This window comes from Pezoporus flaviventris, unplaced genomic scaffold (genome assembly GCF_033815535.1).
Source record: "Pezoporus flaviventris isolate CSIRO_AGI_PZ_B2104156 unplaced genomic scaffold, CSIRO_AGI_Pfla_v1 ptg000031l, whole genome shotgun sequence".
Taxonomy (NCBI): domain Eukaryota; kingdom Metazoa; phylum Chordata; class Aves; order Psittaciformes; family Psittacidae; genus Pezoporus; species Pezoporus flaviventris.
The window spans coordinates 53,307,251-53,325,793 of NW_026892579.1; the positions used below are offsets into that span (position 1 = coordinate 53,307,251).

Genomic DNA, 18,543 nt, shown 5'->3' on the forward strand with positions numbered 1-18,543 from the left:
CCGATACTGAGTATGAAGGCAGCTACCTGGTTTTGAAGAATGACATGAGTTCACTTCTGTGGTCATTCTTGGCCCTTTGGTCTTAGGAAAAGCAATCAGGCCCCTGTCCTTTGTTGACTATTGTAGGTATAGTCTGAGATTCCATACCTTGGTCAGCTTGTGGTTGTGTGGGACAGGCCATCACGACTCTTCCTTCCTCAAAACATAGCCCAAGGCCTGTGTTTCTATGCCTTTCTGTGCTCCTGCACCCCTCTTACACATCAGCATCCTCTTCATTTCAAACCAGCCTGTTGCCTGAGGCATCCTCCTACCCTTTCTGCTGGTGATATTCAAAGCCACCTCTGTAGATTGAACAGTGCCAAGTCACAGGCAGTCTTTTGATAGTTCACCCTGTTAAAGTGTTAGCACAGACTGTGGCAATTTTGGCCAAAGCCAACTAGCATGGCCATAGCCACATGGAGGTCGAGTCATGCCAGCTGGCCAAGGACAAAGGCTGGTCTTTGGTCTGCTTTGTGTGTGAGGTGTCCCTGCCCAGGGCAAGGGGTTGGAACTAGATGATCTTAAGGTCCTTTCCAACCCAGACCATTCTATGATTCTATGATACATCCAGACCCTCTGACTTTTTAATCCTATCCCTGGACATTTCTGTTACAGTCCTTGCTGAGACAGCCAAACAGCCTCTGTCATCCACATGAAGCATCCTTTTCCATAGAAGTTAAGCTGTTGGGGTATTTGTTTACATCTCCTCTTCTCCATCTTGGTGGCACCCTGGGGCTCTCTTCAAGGGTTGTTTGACCACAGTTCCAAAGCTGATGGCTTTGGCTCCTTAAAAGCACGAGACAGCTTTGGCGCAGAGACAGCAGAGACTTTGCCCTGTGCAGTTTGTGTGCTACTGTGACATACGTAGTAAATAAGCGTGAGGGTAATTATACCAACAGGAATTCTGGGAGCCCTGCCAGAATGGAAGAGACAGCCAACCCTTTGTGCATTTAAAGGAAATCACCCCGAATCCCCCTCCCAACCCCAAATTAATTCTGTCTCTTGAAGCCATGATGAGACTTAGAACTAAAAATACATGCACACACACACTCGGATATAAATATAGCCAACATTTGAAAAATAAAAAGCCCAAAGTAAGGCTCCTGTATCCAAAATTAAGCTCTTAAATAAATAAATTAGCCTGATTTTCTAAAGCACGGAGCAGTGAATGGCTTTCACTGACATAAGAGGAGGCATCGTGTTGCTAAAGATTGAAGGTCGGGCCTGAGTATGGATTTGAAAGTCTAATTATAGACTCCTGTTTGCTACCAGCTTGATCAAGAACAACAAATTTCAGGTGAAATGATGCTGATTTCATTTTTTCTTCAGAGTTTGCATGCACTTAACCAGTGTTAGTACAGGTAGGAAATGACCCTCAAACAAGTAAATGAAGTAGCACAGAGAAACAGATCTATTGGAATAAAACTGCTTACACCAGTGCTGCACATTGGTGTTTGGAAATAGGGCTAAGAGTCACCAGTGTTACAGCTGGGTGGAATTTTATATTGATTAATTAGACAGGTGTTTATTAATTGTTGAAAGCCTACCAGGTAGAAATACTGCTTTTCCCAGTTAACTCTTGTACTTCCTCTGCTGAAAATTCACAATTGACTGGAATCAAGAGGAAGAGGGCTTTAGTCCTCCTTTTCCTCTCTTTTTCAGATTTGGGTCTAAGGGATGCTGAAGAGAGAGCGCCATATTTTTGTATGGACTGAAAAGAGAGTACAAAGAGAAATTCTTTTCCCTTTAGCTACAAAGGGTACTTGGAGCTTTTTTGCTCACACACTGCTCATTTGGGAGGCTGTGACCTTTTGCTGGCCAATATTATGCCAAGGGATCCCTGAGGCCACAGTCTCATGTGGCATTTGGATAGGGACAGATTTGTCCTTCTGGATCTTCCAGCACAGATCAGATTGAGCAGGGCTGGTTTCATGGTGTCGAGTGAGTATGTTCACCCCAGGTGGAGGACCATCAGCAAGCAGAGCAAAACTCCACTCACCTGTTTGTGTTGTGGTGTTTAGATCTGGGTTCTGATGCCGGAAGACTTTGGAGAGCTCTTTGGTGCTCCATGACTCAGTTTCCCCATCTATGGAAGGGGAAAAAATGCAGTTGGACTTTGCAAAGGTCCGTGGGCTCAGCAGTTGAGGGAATTTGGTGTTGGTGTTACCGTCATTGCCATAGTTCTGGCCATTGAGGGAGATAGGATCAGGGCATTATAGAATCATAGAATCATAGAATAGTTAGGGTTAGAAAGGACCTTAAGATCACCTAGTTCCAACCTCCCTGCCATGGGCAGGGACACCTCACACTAAACCATTATATTTAATCCAACACATTTTAATGTCCTTTTGTGCATGCTGCCCCCATGAATAGGTGGTATGTCTTCTCACTGTGGCCAGTTAAAAACATTTATGCTGAAACTGTGTGGATGGTGGTGAATTCCTGGAGACCAAGGAGGAATCACTGCACAATGTGGTGTCTCTCTGTTAGTTTCTTCTTGATCTTTTTCAAGTGACTCAGTGGTGTTGTTACAGGTCAGTTCTGCCGACCTGGAGTGCTTGGAAAAGTGAAGATGGTCTTAAAAATAACCAAAACCTAGAGACAGGTCATGGGGACAGCAATGCAGAAGAGAAAAGGTCTAGAAAATGTGAGCTGTGAGAAAGGACTGAAGGAAATGGTGGGATTTTTTAGTCTGGAATAAAGAAGGGTTTACATGGTAACTATGTGCAAACAGGTAAAAGACTGCTGCAGGGTGAAAATGAATAAATTCTCCTTGTCTATGTCCATAAATTAGTGGCTTAACCTTCAGAAGAGGCATTTAGGTTTCATGTACTAGCAGGAATGGGAGTTCCTGCAAAGGGGAGGCCACACAGGACTGCCGGACAGATCTGGGGAATAACCCCTGGAAAGAGTTTGGCGGAGGTGATGCTGTGTTGCCCATGGGCAGCATCTTATATGCAGCACCACACTGGTTTTCAGTGGCGGTTGTGTTGCTGATGCTATAAAAACCAGCTGCATGCTCCTTCTCTCTACTTTTTCCTTGAGCCATTACAGCTCCCACCCCCCGTATCGCCTTTGCAGCTAAACTGCGTTTAGTTTCCTGCATGCAGGGAGGGAAGGCAGGATCCCTGTGTCATCCTGCAGCAGCGTCTTTCATGGAAAGACCAAGTACAGGCGGTGGCTTTGTGCCTGTTGGGGAGCGGGAGGAGGACTGATGTCCATCGAAGAGCAGCGGTCCACGACCATTCCCACCCGCCTCGGGCTGTGATGGGGGTGTCACACCAGTGTCACCAGTGTCGTGTGTGACTGGCGTGGCGTTTACTCGAGTGTCGAGCCCCATCTGGTGGCTTTCCAGTGTCATTTATTGTGTCCTTGTGTCGTTCGGAATACTTCATCTGTGCTTGAGCACTGCGAACGGGCAGGAAGGACAAGAGGCTGGAGAAAGGGCAGGGCTTGCAGTCCTACCTCTGCTGCTCTCCCGGCTCCCTGTCCCTGCGTGTAATTTGGAGACACGGAGGCTGCCGAGGCTTACATCCTTTCCTCCTGCTCTTCCTTGCTGTGCAGTCTCTCCCCGAGTGGCAAGGAATGATCTAATCGTTTTGGCAAAACCCCAGTTTGTGCTGTGAGCCCCTCCCAGAGCCTCCAGAAGGCACGTCATCCCACTGTCATGCTGGCATCTGAGGTGGGACAGATGAACAGTCCCGGGAGGGGACATTTCTATCTACAGACTAGCTCAGATGATCAACTTCAGGGGCAGCGTTAGGTGAAACAGTTCCTATCCCAAACAAGTTTATGGCCACCATTCAGGATGAGAAGGAATAAGATCCAACATTAGGCCATTAATACCAGCATGTAGGAGATGCTTCCTTTCTTAAATGCCATGAGTCCTGTGACATATGATTCTGTGATATCAGTGTACCCTGTGCTACCCTGACTTGATCAGCTCCATTCACAAAGGCTGGCCAAAGGTTCCCTGCAGGGACGTTGCATCCCCAGGGTGAGGTTTGCAGGCCTCTTTGCACATCTGTCTGATACAGAAACAGAGGCAATGACAGAGCAATGTTTGTCCATGCATGAGACATCTCTTTCTAGCCCAACACTGCCCAAAGTCTCAATGGCTGACCAGTGGCAAGCTGTGGCCTTGTGCAGTTGTGGTCACACATGTACTGAAGGTGAAGGTGGTGTCCCATTTGAGGATGGTGCCAGACACTTTTCTGTGGTGCTCAATGACAGGATGAGGAGCAATGGCCATAAACTAAAACCCAAAGAGTTTCACCTGAACATGAGGAAGAACTTCTTTATGTTCAGGGTGGCAGAGCAGTGAACAGGCTGCCCAGGGAGGTTGTGGAATCTCCCTCTCTCAGACATTCAGACCCTGCCTGGATGTCTTCCTGTGTAACGTGCTTTAGGTGGCTCTGCCTTGGCAGCAGGGTTGGACTAGATGGTCTCCAGAGGTCCCTTCCAACCCTAACGATTCTGTGGTTCTGTGATGCTGTATTTGTCAAGTAGCTTCTCCTCTTTTCATTTTGCTAAAAAGTGCATGAGTTGTTTTCTTGTGCAAGTATTTTGTGAGAACTTCCTACCCCCACATTTGGGTGGTGTGAGTCAGAGGTTTCCCACTCTTGCAATACAAAAGTGGTCCTTGGATCTTGCAGGAGATAGTGTTAGAATTGCATTGACCCCTGTTTCTACCCCAGATTCCCTTTCCCCCAGGCAGCCTCCCTCAGCCAAACAACTGCCCACAGCCCCATCCTCCTCAGGCATCGATGCATGCCAAAGTCTCACACTTAGCTTTTCTTCCTGTTTCCTGCAGGTATATCCGAACTATGTACCTGGGGATCCAGAGCCAGAGGCGGAAGGAACACCAGCGGCGTTTCTACTGGGCTATGATGTACGAATATGCAGACGTAAATATGTTGCGCCTCCTGGAAACTTTCCTCGAGAGTGCCCCTCAACTGGTGCTACAGCTCTGCATAATGATCCAAAAGAACCGTGCAGAAACATTACCATGTAAGTGGCCCCCTCATCCCCCTCCCCATCCTCCCAGCCTCCCCGCTCTGATCTCATGCTCAGCACCCGATGGATGTTTTGCTAACTGTCCACCCTACACAGCCTGGTGTGTAAGGGGCTGCCACTTTGGACAAATCTCATTCCAGCTGTGTGCTGCATTGTTTGCTGGGTAAAATCTCTGCTCATTCTGCTGGTTAAAAAAGAATCAGTGAAAAGATGAGATTCAGCTCTTCCACATCGAGTCCAGTCTAAAGAAATGATGGTGGTATTAGGAGGAGGCAGGAAGTCTCTGCTGTTATGGCAAGTATCACCATTCGTTTGCTGCCTGGTACTGGCAAATCATTCCCTGCCTCAGTTTCCCTCCTTATGTAAGTAGGATGATAAAACTGTGCAGATTTGTGTTGAGAAGACAAACAGTTCAATGCCTGTGCAATGCTCTGATGGTGTGTAGTATAAGGGGGGTTTTCAACAGCTAAATGCTGAAGGACCTTCTGAAGAATGCCCAAGAATCAAGGTTTAGTCATTGGTACCACGGTTCTCTGCATGCCAAAGGAAAGAGGGGGGGTAGGCAGTGGAGGGAGTTGTGTAGGGACATGCATGCATGTTGTAGTGCAGATATCATTACAAAAGTAGATGAACAGAGGCTTGGAAGCAACCACAGAGAGTTTGCCAGTTCTGATGTCCTTTGCTGCAGTGATGTCCTGAGCACGGGGCATCCACCCCAGTGGAGAAGCATAAGCCCCTTTCCCTGCCCTGGGGTGAGCAGCTCAACCAACCCCTCCCTACACATGGGCTGGCTGCCTAAGGTTCACCAGCCTGTGGGAGAGTTGTCCTTTCCAAGAACCAACAGTGGTATCAGCTGATGAGCTGCCGGTTTATTCAGCCCCTGCTCAATTCACACACCAGGGATGACACTCAGTTTCCCAAAGGCAGCCTGTTTGTAGCATGCCCTTTCTGACAGACCTGAGGAGTTTCTTGGATCTGGGATTGGAACTGGGCACTTTATCAGGGTTAAATTTTGCTGGTTGGACCAAGGCCACTGCTATCTGTAGCGTAAGTCAGACTGCTCTCCCCTACTCCATGCTTTAAGCATACCCATCACAATTGCTTATAGAGGCCTCCCTTCTCCTATTTATGTAGTAGTCCTCTGAAACCTCTCACCACAAGCTCTCCAGGCCTCCAAAGTGCTGACATGATAAACATTCATTTCTACAACTACTGCTAGAGCTACACACATTTGGCAGCACCCTTTTCTTACTGCTTCCAATATTATTAATCCTACTAAAAATATATAAATCTCAACCTAAGAGGGTTGCCAGGGCATTATGCAGATTGTTGGACTCATTACAGAAAGCACTGGGTGAAGTTTGCTGGCCTCTGTTGTGCTGCAAGTCAGATCACACGGCCGAATAATCCCTCCAGGCTTTCAAATCTGGGGCTCTTTCAGTTTGCCACTTCCAGGCATGGCTGCCTAATCCACTGAACAAGCTGCATCATTTTCCACCCCCCTCCCTTCCTCGGCTATGCAGTTCCTCCGTTCCTCCACCACACCGAGCAGGCTGCGCTCTCTTCCAAGGCAGCGCACGTCCCCGCCTGCCTCCCCAAGCCCTGGAGGGCTCTTCGCCTGCCACGCTCCAGCAGCCGAGCTCTCAGCATCCCCAGTGCACCCTCTCCCTTCCTCCCTCCCTGCCTGTGCCAGGGATGCGGTCGCGCATCTCAGGGCTGCATGCTGCGCAGCGGGTATTGCTGATGGATGCGAGCAGCAAAGCTTGCTCAGCGCTCCTGACTCAGGTACAAGGTTTCCTAGAGCTCCTTTGGTGCTTCTGCCTTCCTCCTCCTCCTGGCCAGTACATAATTATATAAAAGGAAGTTAATGCTGAGAGGAGCCGTTATGAAAGGGAGCCCCAGAGATTTCCATTAAAGCAGGCAGAAAGCAAAGGAAGATAGATATTGTTAGGAAGGCGGTGTGTTTAAAAATCAAATCAAGTCTCTCCTGGCTCATTGTGTCTATGTGAGCATGGGCTTGTCACAGGAAGATGCCAGATCTGCCTCTAAACAGGGATGGTATCAGCTGTGTCGTTGAAGGATGCACACTGGCAAAACATCCCACAGCAGGGCTTATAAACCCAGGCACAGCCCATGCTGATAAACCCAGGCACAGCCCGTGCTGGTATGTCCAGACTCCATATGGTTCACACAGTGACAGAAAGGCCTCTTGTGGTTGTAGTGAGTAAGAGAGCACTGGAAGGGCTAGTAGAAGAGATTACAGTCAGGCTAATGCATAGTTTCCTCATTTCCATATCCGTTGGGTTGGTGGAAGAAAGAAAAGCCTCACCATCTCACCATACCTTGTAAGAACCATTTTACCCTGAAGTGGTACCTGTTTGAAACAGTTGGGTGGAACCTGTGTTTATTGCTCCTTCAGTGCTCAAAGAACAGACCAGTTCCACTAATGTGTCCCTGCTCACCCTAGAGTTAGCATCTCCTGCATGGTCTGACACCACAAGCAGCAGAAGTGCTGGAGCTAGAGTTTCAGGTCAAGTTCCAGCTTGAGTAAATCTTGGGACAGTAACCCTGGGATTTCATAAAGGTCAGGATTCATTCCCCCATCATACCCCTAGCACAAGGCAGACCAAATCCCAGCTTAGGTGCTGTTGCTTGATGACTTCGGAAAAGCAGAAAATAGCACAGAGAGAAAAGAAGTGAGAACTTGCTGTACTTCATCAGGTGAGCAGATTGACCTGGAAGGTGCACGCTGAGAGGCTGAGCTGAAATACTTTATGCAGCAGCTGCTGGGATGGAAAAAAAAAGGGTCAACATCAGCTCTTGGATATGCATGTGGAAGCCCTTCATGAGCTATTCATCTGCTATAACCACCATTGAGGAAGGTGAGGGAGGAAGGATGCCTCCAAAACTTGGATCAACCATTATTATCCAAAGAGAATGAAGGCAGTGAGCTGAGATTCTAGCCCTCCAGTAGCGCCTTTCTCCAGGGAATCTAGACAGAACCTAGGTGATATGTTTAGACCTACCTTCAGGGTTAGGTAAAAGAAGGGGATGGGACTTAGAAGAAGATGCAGCTCTGCCCCTCACTCACGTTAACTGTCTCCAGGATTTAGGAGAGGATGGAATGAAAGGATGTCCATCTCAGATTCAGGGACGGCACTGGCCGAGGACTTTCCCTGATTTAAATAACCTGGTGTATTTGCAGGGGGAAACATAATATTAACAACAAGAAAAGCCCAGCAACCTAGATCTTCATTTAATAATCACTCCTAGGAGTAAATCCACCTCACTTCTTGCAGAATAAACCATCCTTAACCCACTTCATCCTACAGAGGTGCCTGTTTCTCTACACTGAATGGAAAAGAGCGCTTACAACCAGCTTAAAGGAGACACTCAGCTTCTAGGCAGTTAGTGAGGTGAGAGGGATTCCAGTTTCTCAGCATAAATCTCCTCTTAAAGAGGTTTCTTTTTACTTAATTTTTTATGTGGCTGCTTTAAGACTTAATAAGATTTAGCAGAATCTCTAATGTCCTTCCACTCATGTCACAGGCTCCTTATGGATTCCCAGCTTTTGCTGGGAATTTGCCTCCATGAGGCTGCAGGGTTTCCCCCCCACGAAAAGGCCTGTGTACCCACTGATGCTGTGCCCATCTCCTCTATAACCCTGCTGCTGATCTGAAAGAGATTTGCAGCATGAGCCTTCATTTTGCAAAGTCCTTTGGAAATCTCTGGGATTCTGGGAGGTGTCAGCCCACAGTAGGTAGTCTGAAGCTGCTTGTATATTTAAGAAAAAGCAACATCAGCCTCATTTTTTATGGGGGTGACTCTTTTAAGCAGAGGGATATAAGTTAGGAGCTAAAAGGGACTTTAGACATCTCAGCTATGGCTGTGTGTTGGCTGCAGAGTTATCCTGGTGGAGTCTGCAAATATTCTTGCCCCATCCAAAGCAAAGCTCTGTCTTTTATCATGTCCTCCCTCTTTCTGTATAATGTCTGGGGGCCATTTATGATCAGGTCTTGTCCTTTTCTTCAGGGGCACATTAAGATGCTTTTCCCTGTCACTTACCTTAGAAGACTTAACTGGTCTTTGCAAGGTATTGATGTACAAGCAGCAGGGGTGGGTTAGCCGCTGTCCTCACTTCCCAGACAAGGCATCCCCCATCAAGCTGAGTGGGTTCAGGATGAACCAACCTCAAGTTAAGCACTCCTGCACCTGAGTGAGAAGATTCCTGTGTGGGTGATAATGATTAAGTCTAACATGGAGGCACATTTCTCACTTAATTTTCCCCAGTGACAGGGTGATAGTTAACCAGTAATATGCTGTGAATAATGGATATGCTGTGAAATACATACTGTCCATAATGTCCTGTTGGATATATTCACAGGATAGGGAATATCTTAAGGCACCATGACTTGCTGAGGAATGATTTGAGATCTAAAACCAAGGCCATATCTAAAGGACAACACATGAATGGATCACTTCTTTCTCAGTCCTCTTGCCACTCAGGCCCCAAAGATAAAAGTAAACTTCTTAACTGGGGAAATCACGTTAGAAAAAGAGCCTTCAGCCTTTCGTTGCCCGAGGTATGATTTTCAAATGTGATCAGCACTGGCCTGAACGTAACTGAAGAGGCTAAAATGCCCATGTCTCCACTGAAAGTGGTGAAGGGACTCGTTAGATTTGAAAGTTCATCCTACAAGTAGCACTGCTAACTTTGAAGGGACACTAGAAGTTCGTGCAAGATTCCCCATGCTGGCCTAAGCTGTCAGAGAGCTCAGCAGAAATGACATCAGCAATAGACATGCATCATCACCACTGCTGCCAAGTTAGCATGGGCCTGCCATGGTTCTGGCTTGGACCAGCAAACTTTAAGCCAAACAATCCCGAAGGACTGCTTGGGAGTATACACAGACCAGGGACCATTCCCAGTGGGCAGTTGGACATGGGCACATTTGGATGACAGGAGATGAGATATGGATGGGCAGGAGTGTGCCTACTGGCTGCTGGGCTGGAGAACAATCCCTACAAATACTTGATTCTTGGTAGCTATGCAGCCAAAGAGGACCATAGAAGGAGATGCTGTGCTGGATAGAAAAGTATGCATAGGGTTTGCTGTGGGGTGTTGCTGCCTGTTCTCTATAGGTGTCTTTCAATTTGGGTGTATCTAAGTATATACATTCCAGCAGTGCTCAACTGTGAATCCAAAACCCCAAATTCAGATCTCTGTAAACCTTACTGAACAAAATTGTCCCCATTTGTGCAGCGTCCCGTAACCAGAGTTACCCATTAGAACTAAACTGAGGCTTACCCTCGCTACACAAGCATCAGATTCTACAAGGCTCAGTACAAAAAGAGCAACATGTCATCTACAGACTGTTTGGGATGGCTAAGACATTCATGCAGGGCCAAGCAAAGTCCTTTTCCTCCAGAAACAGAACCCCTTTTCCTTTTCTGACCTAAGATCCAGTAAGATAGTTGCAAAGTAGGCCTAAAAATATTTTTGCCTCGTAAAGTCCCCTAACAAGAGATAGGGTGGAGGTATGATCTACCGGTCACACTCTGGGCTTTGGCTTGGGCTGTGAGACAGATCATAAGGAAATAAAGATGTTAAAACTTTGCCCATGGGGTTGAAGGCATAATTTTCTTCCTCTCATGCCATTTCTTGGGGAAAAGAAATGGGAAACATCCATCACCCAGCCCTGGTTCCCTGTGACAGGCATGAGCAGGAAAGCAGTTGGTCATTGCCGTGTGGGCAAGGGATCCCACCATTTGTGCACTTGCTGAAGGGGCTTGGCAGGGAGAAACTGGGGTATTCTGCATTGAAAGTTTGTCCTGATTCAGCCACAGTTTCCCTTTAAATGTTCATCAGCAGACCAAGGAGGCACCTCACAAAATGCCCAGATAGCTCCAAAGACATAAGCAGCTCACCTGGGAGGCCACTCATATGACTCAAGTGCTTTGCCAGACTGGGGCATACGGCTCTGTTCCTGCTTCCCCTCCTTCTCACCAAAGCCAGATGACAGCAATTTGGTGCCCTGCTTGAAACGAGTCGCTGGTCCCAGGCCAATTCCCAGCAGCATCAAAAAGCCATCTCCACAGTTGGCAGTGGGCAATGAGGATGTCTTGCTCTGGCATGCTGAGAGCAGGCCAAGCCCGAGGCGTGCTGGCATTGAGCAGCACAGGGAGAGCTTGCCCTATCATCAGCCGTATTGTCCCAGCACAGTGGGGAAGGACTGGGTCCAGGAGCCTTTGAAGCCAATGACAGCTTTTTTTTTCCAATGGGCTTTGGAGCAAGCCCAAAGAGACACGTCAGCCCTTAGCCCATCCCCACCTGCAGCTTGTCCATCCACCACCTTGCCATAGTCCTTGCTCTGTTATTTTAGGGTGCTGATAAAAAACCTTCTGTTCCGTACCATGTGCCACCATCACACTTATGACATGCCACAGCCAATAGAGATGAGTCACCATTCACGGGACAGCACTGGCAGGTAGCCAGTGCTGCCAATTTTAGGCTTTTTAAGACTGTGGTAATCGCTGGGAGGGGGTTACATCATCAGAGCACTACACAAGCATTAGCACATGCTGTTCCTAGGAGCTGCAGGACAGCTGGGAAACTGAGGCACAGAGAAAGAGGTCTTGGAAAAGATCTGTACCTTGCAGGCTCCTGGGGAGCAAGTTCATGCCAAGCAGATTCCAGGCAGGAAATTAAGGCTTTTTTCAGGTAAATGTATACTGCAGACTTTCCTGGAGACATACCTCTCATGGAAAATTTGTGATTAGAGCATATGAGAAGGTGGCTGCACACCACTGTGCAACTGGCTAGTAAAACACATGGAAATGCAAGTATTTTCATCTTCAGGTTGCTCTAGTGTGCAGCTCCGGGGTTCATATCAGGCATCTAGGAGAGCACGCTAACTGTGGGTAAACAGAGAACACATAGGCACTGAGATGAGCAAAAGTAAATGGGGAAGATGATGGGGAGTGCTGGCAGGGACTTCTCTGTGCTTCTACTGCTAATGTAGGTGGAGCAGTTTTGGTTGAGCAACTGGCTCAAAATCAGTGAGTACTGAAGGAAAAAACTTTCTTGTTTCAGAAACTGTCACTTGTTTTATATGATCAGCTTTGGGTGACAGTCGTGAGTCTGGGGGTAAAGCAGATTTACTGAGGCAGGAGAAATCTCCTGAAATGACTTTTGTCCTAAGTGGCATTTGACCAACCTCATGCTTTCAGTGCCCTCAGCACTTTCACCTCTTCATATGGACCAACACTGATGGGGGACATCCACCAGCCACGGCCCTTTCCCTATCACAGGACCCCACATCTGATACACCCTAAGATGCAAACAGATATTTGCGGCAGGGGAATAGATGTGTGGTTTGATCTCAGCCTGTCCTTGGGAAAGGTGATGTTCATTCTTCTGTTGAAGAGGCAGTTTCACCTCCATCTTGTACACACATGAACTTCTAGAAGGCAAAAAGACGCAGGAGAGAGAAGGCAACATGAGCATGACTTGACCTAACGTGGACATTGGCATGCCATTGAGTTGTGGCCTGCTTCACATTACTTAGACCTTTGCAGAGCGTACAGAGCATGGGAAGCAGAGGAAGAAACAGGTTCCTGCCATTATCCTTGGAAATCAGTGTCCCTACTGCCTTGAGCGAGACAGCACCAGCTGCACCACATCCGTTCTTGTCACTTTGTCACTCCCCCTCACAGAACGGCTCTGCCAGACTCACTTTAATGATGCCAGCCCTGAGTACTCTCCAGAAGTTCTGAGGTGCTCCTTCTTTTCAGGAGAGCAGTCCTCTCACCTGCAGTTATGCTGAGACAATTCCACCAATGGCTCCCTACACAATAACAAAGACTTATAAACCATAAGGTTAGCGAAGTATGTACTGCTGACACATCTCCTCTAAGCACACTGAATGAAGACCTCTTACCTTTGCCAGTGAGTGTGAACCAAGTTGGGTTTCCTTCCTCTTCCCCATCAGGTCAAAAGCATTTCCAGAACTGGGATGAAGTTATTTCCCTAATGGCCTGCACACTTTCTGTGTCTAGGCCAAACTATGAACCAGAGGTGATTTGAAGGACCCATGTTTGGTGCTATCAGAGACTGTTTGAAACATTGCCTTGATGTTGCCTCATCTCTAGGGAACAGGCCGTGGGAGCTGTATTTATAGCAGGAAGTTCCTTCACTAAGTCTTGGCAGAAGATATTGTTTCCCCAATCTGGTGACCAGTCTGTTGCATTTCATCTATCCTAATAAACTGAAACACATCAGAACATGAGCACAGCCACCAGATCTCGGTCAACCATGTGGCTCAGTTATCAGCACAGTCCTTGGCACATTTTTAGCTCATGGCAACTAGCACCAACTCAAACAATTCCCAGGCTTGGCTCAGGTGTCAGCACAGGCCAAGAACAGTTCCCAGCAAGGAGTCTGCATTGTGACACCCTGTTTTGGAGGCTGAGACAGAATAATGACATGGATATAGCAGTCAACAGAATTAGGCTTTGCTCAGTTACTGGTATCTAGGCACAGGGTCCCAGGTTCAAAAGTTGCCCCAGACCTGTGCTAGGAAAGAGATTCTCATGGCTACTTTCAGAATCAGACAGCAGAACTCATAATGCTTTCCTTCCTGGTGGTGATGTGTTCCCCTATTTTTCAGAGTATTTTAGTCCCACTTGCAAGACTACGACATCCTTTCAACTTGTGCTAGGCAGATTTAAATTCTTCTGGTTGCGGTTCTCATCTAAATTAAAACAGAATGCTAGGATAAAGATGCTGTGACAAATATCAAATGTATGATGTTAAAATGCAAGTATATTGCATGCGTTTGCGGAGTTGTGTTTTTTGATGCCAACTATCCCTACTCAGAACACAGAAATGGGTGGGGGAAGATTTTATACTAAATCAAGCCATGTCTTGTTTAGCAAGGTTAGGGGGTTTTCCCCATTTAAGTGCATTCTAGGAGTATCATAAGATGTATTTCTCTTCTAAATGTTCCTAGCAATAGAGTTCAAATATCATTAGGTCTGAAAAATCTCAATATAGGAGGCTTGTTCTGATCTTGGCAGAATGTAAACTGGGAGCAACTGGAGTCAATATACTGAAGTAGCTGAGCAAAGAATTGGACAATAAACATTGTGTCGTAAGTGTCCTTCACAAAGAAAGAGCTGTTGAATGAATGTGCAATAGGATTTTTCCTCCAAGAGTAACTGTTCTTACATTTTCCTATCTTAATCTTCCCAATTAAAGTAATCACATCTTCGGGGTATTTTCCCATGTTGCTGTGGGAAAGGCTATTTTAAATAGCAGAGGGAAAAAAACCCTAGATCTCAGCAATCAGTGACCACACAATGCTGTACATCTAACCAAGAGTCTGCAAGAGCAGCACAGTCATACTTGTGTGTCTTTAGTCTCTAGAGATCCATGGTAGATCCATGCTAATGGTGGTGCTTAGATCTTCATATTAACTTTAAAGATAGCTTAGGTTGATTTCTTTTCCATCTCAGGTACTTGGTAAAGTCTGGATGCCTCCGGGCCATGCTCATGGCCCTGTAGATTCAAGGCTCTGCACAGCTTACTCCGATTTCTGAACCGAGTTCAGAAGCAAATGAGCACAAAAGTAACCAGAAAGTACACCAAGAAAAAGCAGTGGAAGTCCGTAGAGATGACTTGTACACTTCTCTTGGCTGTATGAGCTTGAATGAGGTTTCTGTGATAGACTCTGCTGCCCTGTAACATTGCCTGCAAAGAGGGATTTTGCTCTGCATGCAGAGATTTAAATCCTGTCCTTCCTGGAGGTGTTTTCAGGTCATCCTGATAGACCATTTCAAGTGAAATCTCCTTGGGTCTCTCTCAAGGAGCTTCAAACCTCTTGTTTGTGGCTGTTCACTTTTGGGGATTCAGGTGGGGTTCTTTTTCAGTGTGATGATGAGACAGTGGTTAAAGGCATTGAGATTAAAAAGAGCTTAACTAGAAGTCTTTATAATTATAGTGATGACTCTTCAGAGGGTATCTTGCCCTGAGCAGAGTGGCAATTCATGCAGCTTTTGACAAAAAGAGACATATATGAAAGTTCTCATGCTTTATTTCAAACAACCTAAACTGTGCCCAGGCAATACTGGCTTCTGCACTCCCAGCACATTTCCAGCCCAGAATTACCCCAGGTGATTAATACCTGCATAAGTTTAGACCAGACTGTCTCTCATTCCTGTACGTGTGCCATTAGAAAACAACATGAACACGAACCCCAATTTAAGTGATAACAGGAGCTATTCTAGTTGGAAACACCATCAAATGTAGCCCTGCACAGACACTAAAAAAACCTTCAGTAAGATTAATGAGATTTCTGGTTTACTAGCCAAAAATTACAAAGGAAAGAACTGTTCGATATTAACACCCTCAAAATAGCATCCACTGAAGTGGAACTATCTGCTTTTGGTGAGAGGGGGACAGTGATTTCTTTTCTTTACATTTTCTTGACGTTTGGGCTCTATTTCAAAATAGAAGAGATGTTTCAAAATAATTAGTTTCACATCTTAAATAATGTCGTAAGAATTAATGTAACATCAAAAGGGACTCTAAAGGCAGAATCATTCTATGGGCTATAATTCTATGACTTACATGCTTGTGAGGACTGTGTACATACATGCCCATTGAGATCAGACCTCTTCTAATTGATTGAGGAGGGGGATATTGTATTTCTGCTACCACTTTCTTGAGGATGGTGATAACTCTGTCTGGGTGTTCAGGGAAATGCAACATGAGTATGTCCTTCTCTCATGAGGATTGTGCTGGGGAGTTGTTTTGCCTACTTGGCCCTCAGTGGTATAAAATCACTGTATTGCGTCACTTGAGTTTGTCCACATTATGTTGGGTCTGTCAACTTCTGCTCTGCAGGAGCCTATGCTAGCTGTTTTGCTCATCTTGGAGCCAGAAGAAAGTTTCTCCAACCCTCCTTTCTTCTCTCCTCACCTTTCTGGGACTCGGGGCTCTCCTCTGAACTCTTAAAGGGAGTTGATGTATGCCAAACCATTGCTGCCTAGGGTACTTTTCTTCTTAGTTGCTTCGTGTTTGGTCATTTCAGTTTGATCACTCACACTGCTGTTAATGGAGAAACAGAGAGGCATTTCCAGAGGGCAGCATTCCTTGGGGTGAGATAAACACTGAAGCATATGATGAAAGGAAGATCTTAATTAAGAGTGTTTAAAAATGGGGGAGAAGGGAGAGGGGAGGAGAGAAGTTTTGCCAGTCCTTATGTGGTGGGTGATGGCCAACATTTTCAACAGGAGATCTGACACTTCCCCGGGGGTATTCGAGGACAGTCCAAAACAGAGGGCAGATTATCTCATTTCTGCTTGGCCTGGGGTGCTTGTGCCTCCTGCAGAAGGAGGATCAGTCACTGGCTTGCTTCCAGGAGAAGATATAAGACTGGATGGCCCCAGGGCCTGAGCTGGTTTGGCAGCTCTGGAGTTCACAGAGGAGATGAATAGGAGGAGACAGGACAGAAGCAGCTGAGATAATGAGAGCACAGATCAGACAAATGTGGCTGGTCACCTCTTCTAGCAGCAGAGAAAAAGGAGCATTTGGGAGAACTGAAAGGCAGCAGGATAAAAGGGGAGAAAAGCAAGTCCTTTTGAAACACAGTCCATAGTGAACCTGTGGACTGCAGTTCCTCAAGGCAGTGCTAAGGTGAAGGCTGGATGGGAACTAAAAAGAGATCCAACTTTTCTGGGGTCAGCAAAGACATCTTAATCTAGAAAAAAAAAAGATGTTTTTAGGAAATATTCACATTTCAGGACAAGACCCAGCCTTTAACTGGCAAGGGATGGGAGGGCAACTCTCCGTGTACACAACTGTTCTGAAGTTGCCTTGCTATGGACTTTATAACTCTCACAATAAAAGGTATGGGAACATGGATGTTCCTCTGGTCCAGTGTGGATGAGCCCTCCTTGTGCTAGCTTGGACATGGGCTACCCTGTATAGAAACTCAGTGCAAGCCTCATGTCAGGAAATCCCAGTAGGATTCAGTGGTAAAAGACCTTCTTATTGTCCAGACCTTCTTGGAGATTGGTCCCTGAATTGAGTTCTTTACCTTTGTTTGCCTTCCGCAGTCACCAACAGTTTTGTATTTCTTAGGGACTCGTGACACTGTGTCCTGGGGAGAATGGGGCTGTGGTGATCCTTGGAGGAAGGTCTCAGAACAGCTCCCTAGGAGCAGATATTGAGGGTTTGAAAATCACCCCTTGCCCAATGAAACCAAAACATTTTTCATGGGAAAAGAGCATAGAACAGGACATTGGTGTAACATCTCTTCCCGGTGTCAGGCTCTGTCATCACTGGTCACTGCAGCTCAAAGCAGAATACAGAGGTGTCACACAGATGTGAGAAGGCCATTCCTGAGTCAAACTTAGGAGTAATGTTCACTATAGGAGGAATAGTGCTAGTCTGCCATAATGGACTGGTGGCACACTGGGGAAACTGGTTAAAGTATTGTCCTGAAATCCTAAGAGGAAAAGAAATGGCAAAATGGTCTATGCAACCCTTTATTATTCATGTACTGACAATGATCCATATTTTTCCACGTTCAAAGAGAAAAAAAAGGGAAAATTAAGAAAAGTCATTCCCTTCTCTGAAAGGAAAGAGAAAAGAAAGATCAAGCATTGAACTCCAGCAGAAACAAATAAAAGCAGACCCCAGGTCTGATTCTGACCTCTTTTACGCTGGCACAAATAAATAAAACCAGATTTAAAAGTAAGGGGGGAGCAACTTTCCAGCAATGTTGTTACAAAAGCAAAATCTAGCTTGATCTCTGTTGTGTATAAATGCATTTTCAGTCTCTGTGCATCAAGATGAAAACCTGTTCCTTGACTCATACTGAGCTTCAGGGAGGAACGTGCCACCCAAAGGGGAAAACACAATAACAGGGTTCACAGCACAGAGGCCTGAGCAGCCAGCAAGTGATGGGGAGGAACTGAGACATGGCACTTGGCATTAAGCAAGCACTGCCTTTGCACAGGGATTGATGGAAGGTTTCATGTCGCACTGAATATTTGCTGTCCAGCTCACCCAGGAGAAATGTTGGTATCTTCCCATTTTGTTTTAGTAGAGTCTTCAAGAGAATTAACTCCAGAAAAGAAATAGAACCCCATTTAGGCATCATTTTCAGCTTTAAAGGTACAGGCACCACAGTAAATACTTGAGGAATATGCTACAGTAAGTGCATTAAAATTACTTAGAACTAGCAACCTGCAGCTGGATTCCGATGAGAACTGTGCATACCTGTAGTGAAAAGCCTCTCTTCTCAGCTGAACACTGCAAATAAGAGAAAAATTGATATATTGTTAATTTTTGGTATCATGTTTTTGTGTGTATGATTTTTCTATAGTTTTTATTAGTATAGTTGTAAAACCATGTGTTTGCGTAGCGTGAATAGGCCAGATAGACTGGGAAGGCTTTCTATGTGCTGGTTTTGTTCCTGC

At 46.1% G+C, this 18,543-nt stretch overlaps 1 protein-coding gene and 1 long non-coding RNA gene across 2 annotated transcripts in view; one reads left to right on the forward strand and one right to left on the reverse strand.

Annotated features, from left to right (window-relative positions):
- The window catches only part of XKR6 (XK related 6), a 177,706-nt gene that overhangs the window by 148,902 nt on the left and 10,261 nt on the right, over window positions 1-18,543 (forward strand). The window contains exon 2 of the mRNA XM_061461059.1: window positions 4,853-5,049. Coding sequence (XP_061317043.1) covers window positions 4,853-5,049 — 197 coding nt within the window. The remainder of the gene's footprint in view (window positions 1-4,852; window positions 5,050-18,543) is intronic.
- On the reverse strand, window positions 1,533-13,303 carry LOC133273107 (uncharacterized). Its single transcript, XR_009744649.1, has 2 exons — window positions 12,996-13,303; window positions 1,533-2,125 (listed from the first exon to the last, which is right to left on the reverse strand). It is a non-coding gene; the product is annotated as an uncharacterized LOC133273107 (long non-coding RNA).